The 4945-nt window shown below is 43.2% G+C and overlaps 1 protein-coding gene across 1 annotated transcript; it reads right to left on the reverse strand.

The window, feature by feature from the left end:
- Window positions 1-273: 273 nt before the first annotated feature.
- Window positions 274-3279, reverse strand: SLITRK4 (SLIT and NTRK like family member 4). The gene has a single exon (XM_032620702.1). It carries the CDS (start codon window positions 3262-3264, stop codon window positions 748-750), a length of 2517 nt encoding a protein of 838 aa, XP_032476593.1. The 5' UTR covers window positions 3265-3279; the 3' UTR covers window positions 274-747.
- Between the last annotated feature and the right edge of the window lie 1666 nt (window positions 3280-4945).

Consider the following 4945-nt stretch of genomic DNA (forward strand, 5'->3'; position numbering starts at 1 on the left):
ATTCTGATAAACATCCCGTATTTCTTCAGATCACCGCAAACGCTAGGTAACTCACTTTGATTTCTTTTTTCTCTTTTAGGTTTTATGTCTAGACAGGTAATGCTTAAAGTGTTCAAATTTATTTTATAGTTATATAATGCATGGTATATTTTAAACAAATATTTGCACAATTTAACATTATAAATCCAGCAGTTTCAAGATGCAGGGCATAAAGGTTACCGGTTTACAAATACTATCGAATGTTCTCTCTTGGCATGCTTTTTTTTTTTTTAAACTTTTCAGAGAATCTTTACACAGAGTTGTAACAATGCCACAAATCAAAAGGAATATTCCAGTTCCACCAACTGAATCTACGTGCAAGATGAAGGACCCAGCTGAGGTACAAACACTGGTACAGTTTTCTTGAGTTTGCTTTACAGAGCACAAAGAGACGAAGGTTTTGCATTGGGGTACAAAACAGATTTGCCTCTTGAGGTTAAATTCAGTGAATTATGTATATAAAGCATCCCTTTGGCAATAGAGTTTGCAGTATCCCCACAGGACTCCACGGTGTAGGTTTTATGTAGTAAAATCTATTAAGGGAATTCTCTTCTACGGGACACATCTTTGCAGCTACAGTTAATGAGACACCCTTGGAAACACCTGCCTCTATGCCTATTGATAATATAGTATTTGGAAGTTAGAAGTCAACAAAAGGCACTTTCATCATTAAATAAATGTCCTCTGTAGGAAGTAAGATTGCATGACCTAGATCTTGTTCAAAGCTGTCTGCTCCTCAAGGACCTGTAGGTAGTCGGGGGAACTCTGGAGTTTTGCCTTCAGTTCAAAATACTCGCTGCTCTTCCTTTGCTCCACAACTATTTTACTGTGGTTGCCGCCTATCAGTGACTTCTTGTTTTTTTTGTCTTGCTGTTTTTCAGGATAGCGGATCTCAAAACCACTGACGCCTATGCTATTGTACTCCTTTTTGCTTTCGAGAAAATTCTGAATAAACACATTGGAATCCCTGCTCGGGAATAATTCGTCCAGCTCATCGATGGTGCTCAGTCTCTTCCTGGTATCCATGTGCAATACATCTTTCTCCTTGTCGGGGACATTTCTCATCATGGCTTTCTGGCCTGGAGGATCAGAAAACATAAACCCGGTTTCGGATTCTTTCAAGCCACAGGTGTGGCTCTTGCTCATCTGCTCTATGGTTTGTGGAATGAAAGCTTCTGTGACCAGTCCGTCTTTTTTGTTGGTTTTGTGGTCGTGTTTTCTCAGCTGCAGCTGCATGGAGCCGCACTCGGGGTTCCCCAGGCCTTCGTGCTTCACCGTGGGCTTCTTGTTTCGTCTCAGCACGAAAACAAGAAGGCAAAAAGCAACAAACACAGTTAAGATGAGGACCACTAAGATGCTGAGGATTAAAATTGACAGAGGCACTGGACCACCAGGAGGACTGCGAATGGGCCCCAGCTGGGTGGTGAATGTAACGGCAGGTGCAGGGCTTGTGAAGGGTGCCGATGGCTTGTTTAAGAGCTTGGGACATAAGATTTCATTTTTGAGGGACTTCAGTTCGATGTTGGCAAACTGCACGGGTGTCTCACACTTCAGTTCTTTTATGACAATCCCATCTTTCAGCTTCTCCAGCCACAGCTTTAATGCCACCAAGTCACAAGTGCAGTCCCATGGGTTGCCCTCCAAGTCGATCTGCGTAAGAGACTGCAGCTGATCCAGGACCCCGCTGACAGGCAGGTACATGAACTTGTTGTTCCTCAGGTTCAGTCTAGCAAGGGGTGCTCCTGAGAAAATGTACACGGGCAGGCTCTTTAAGAGATTATTATTTAAGTACAGGAGCTGCAAGTTTGGCATCGAGTCAAAGGTGCCCGCTAAGATTTCCTTAATCAAGTTGTATTCCAAATACAGATACTGCAGGTTATGAAGGCCTGAAAATATTTCGGGATAGAGTCTTTCGATCTGATTGCCGTTGAGATACAGCCTGCGTAAATTCGTGAGATTGCGGAATATGTCTCCCTTGATCACGGTAATCTGATTGCTGCCTAAATGAAGCAGATCGAGTCCTTCGAACTCGGTGAAGTCGGAGATGTCCACATCTTTGATGCTGTTGCCGTTAACGTGCAACTTCTTGGCATTTAAAGGTTTTGGTATCAGTTCAGACATGGACTGGATGTTTTTCTCTTGGCAGTTGACACTCAGTCCCAGATCTGAAGGATGGGTTTTGCAGAAGCAAGGTGCTGGGCAAGGTGTAAGAGGGGGCACCCTGGTTTGGTAAGAGACAATCTGGCTGAGATTGCGGTTGGAGAGGGCTTTGCCTGCCACAATTCCAGAGATCTTGGATGGATTTGTCGTTTTCGGTGGTTTGGTCACCAACCTGTGTAAGGACGTTTGGGTGGTGTGACCGTTGGGAGTGGTGTAGCCATTTTCCAGCTGAGACGGAGGGAGGATTCGCACGTCAAAATCACTGCCTGTGCCCATGGGACATAATTCTTGTTTGTTGGTTTCTTTTAAAAGCCTTCCGTATAAGTCACTGGGCGTTTCACAGATAGCTTCCCCTATGTAAATGTTATATGGCATATTCTCCAGCCAAGCTTTTAAAGGCAACAAATCACAGCTACAGTTCCAAGGGTTATCTTCCAGTTGTAATTCGACGACACGGCCTATGTGTTCCAGAACTCCGATATAGGGGAGCTTCTGGATTCTGTTCCCTCGTATATCCAGGTGGGTCAAAGATGCGAATCGGAAGATATTATCAGGAAGGAAGGAAATCAGATTGTCATTAAGAATGAGAACTTTCAGTTTGTGGAGCTTATTGAAAGCTCCGCGTTCAATATACTTGATTAAATTGTAGTCAGCCTGGAGATACTCCAAGTTCTCAATGCCAAGGAAAGTGTCAGCTCGGAGAATCTTTAATTCATTGTTGTTCAAGTGCAACTGCTTTAATGCACTGAGCCCAAGGAAGGCTCCTCCCTCAATATTCTGCAGTTTATTATTTCCCAGCTGCAGGGATACTGCATGTGAAAAATTCAAGAATGTATTTGGGTAGAGGATATTTAAAAAATTGTTTTGGAAATTGAGGTGATAAAAATTGGACCAAGGGGGTTTCAGCTGATTTGGCCTGTAGACTGAAACCTTCTCACAGTTGACATATAGCACATTCTCAACTGACACGCAGGAACACACATTGCAAATTTCCACCGATATGTCAGAATCTGCATTTGTTGAAGAAATCAGGGCTGACAAAATCAGAAAGAGCCAAAGAAACATCTTCTTGCAATCAGCAAACAACTTTATGCTTCTGAATAAAGAGAAATAATCTAAAAAATAAAAAGAAAACATTTTTTTCAATGGTCATTACTTGAAGAAGAATTTGTGCTTAAATCATACCATAGCGAACACATGGCTATAATAATTAGCTTTGTGTTCTTAAGGCACCCAAAACTCCAAGTATTCTCACTCGGTCAAACAAGAACTACCAAAAATACCATACATTTTATTTCCGTGCCTGTAGTTTATACAAATCTTACATGTGCAGAACACACAACAAACAACAGGAAAAAAAGGTTGCTGATCATGCTTAAACCTGAAAATAGTTTTTTTTTTTACTTGGACCACCAAATTTCACCCTTGAATCCAGATCTTAAGCTTCCTATTGGCGACTCAAATGACTGATCGCAGAACATCAACTACAGCACCACAAAGGAATTTCAATTTGTAAATGTCTACTCTCTAGGCTTCAGCTTGGTAAGAAGCCAGGCAGAGAAGACATTAGGGCCCTGGGTTCCATGAAGGATGGTGATGGGAGGACTGGGTGGCTGTAGAGGGGACAGTCAAAAGATCAAGATGGAAGAAACCCTAGAAAGATACTTGTCTGAGCTTCAGCCAGAGGTGAGCACATTGCCATGAATCAGTTCACTCCTGTACACTGCTCTACACTGTAAAAAAAACAAACAAACAAACAGAAAAAAACACAGATGACCCCGTGAGGTTCTAGAAAAATAACCAAGTAGAAGACGGCCAAATTTGAGTTTCAGGTAAATAAACGGTATCTAGCTTCCTGTCAGTCATTTCCCAAGCAGGGGGGGAAAATGCCTTTTGTCTTTGGGTCCCCGAAAGCAGGAGAGAAACCTGCTTGCCCCTGCACTGCCTAGCTGATGTCCAGACAGCCTTCCCACCCCCAAAAACTGGCTCTCCTGCTTCCCTGGCCCTCTCCCATTCCTCTGTGTGCCATTTTGAACCCAGGTCCGACTGAGCTTGGCTCAGATGCCGATCTCCTTCACTTGGACCACAGACCGCCACTGCTGATGAAGAGGAGTCCACACACTACAATCCCCGGCTGGCTTTATCTGCAGCGCCAGATACATTTAGCACAGCCAATGTTTGCCCTAAAATCATCAGTTCCCAAACACCCCTCTCCCAATATGACCACCCCCTGTCCCTGTCTACAACTAAATCAAGAATCACTTAGTGGAGTTTCATGCTTAGCAAATTAACCCGTGGCTGCCAATTCCTTCCATACTGCATGCATATACAAATATATGCGATGCTTCGTGGAAAAGATTAAAAGGAACAGCAAGCACTGTGCATTTTACTGATGCAATTTTAGCCGTGTGAGTGTTTTCCATCTGGAATGGGAAGCTGGCCGCAATTTCAATATGGTTACCACCAAATATTAATTAAATAAATAAATCTCTCAGGAACACACAATGAGGGAATGATACAAGGAGAGAAGCGTCACTCAGAAACTCCTTTGTTTATTTTGCCCACGAGGAATCAGCTAGTGGTAAAACCGAACATGCCTCAAGGTAGACAATTCGTTAGCCGCGACCCACGAAGATTTGCATTTTGAGTAGTTTGGTTCGGAATACAGCCGGTACTGCCGAGATGCTCCTTGGCTGTCATATAGACGTGCATTTCCCCAATTCACAGTGATAGCTTGATTGGCAGT

Source organism: Phocoena sinus, chromosome X (genome assembly GCF_008692025.1).
Source record: "Phocoena sinus isolate mPhoSin1 chromosome X, mPhoSin1.pri, whole genome shotgun sequence".
Classification (NCBI taxonomy): domain Eukaryota; kingdom Metazoa; phylum Chordata; class Mammalia; order Artiodactyla; family Phocoenidae; genus Phocoena; species Phocoena sinus.

Excerpts from the sequence above, each read along its gene's own strand:
- SLITRK4 (XM_032620702.1), bottom strand. The coding sequence starts at position 3,264 with ATGTTTCTTTGGCTCTTTCTGATTTTGTCAGCCCTGATTTCTTCAACA.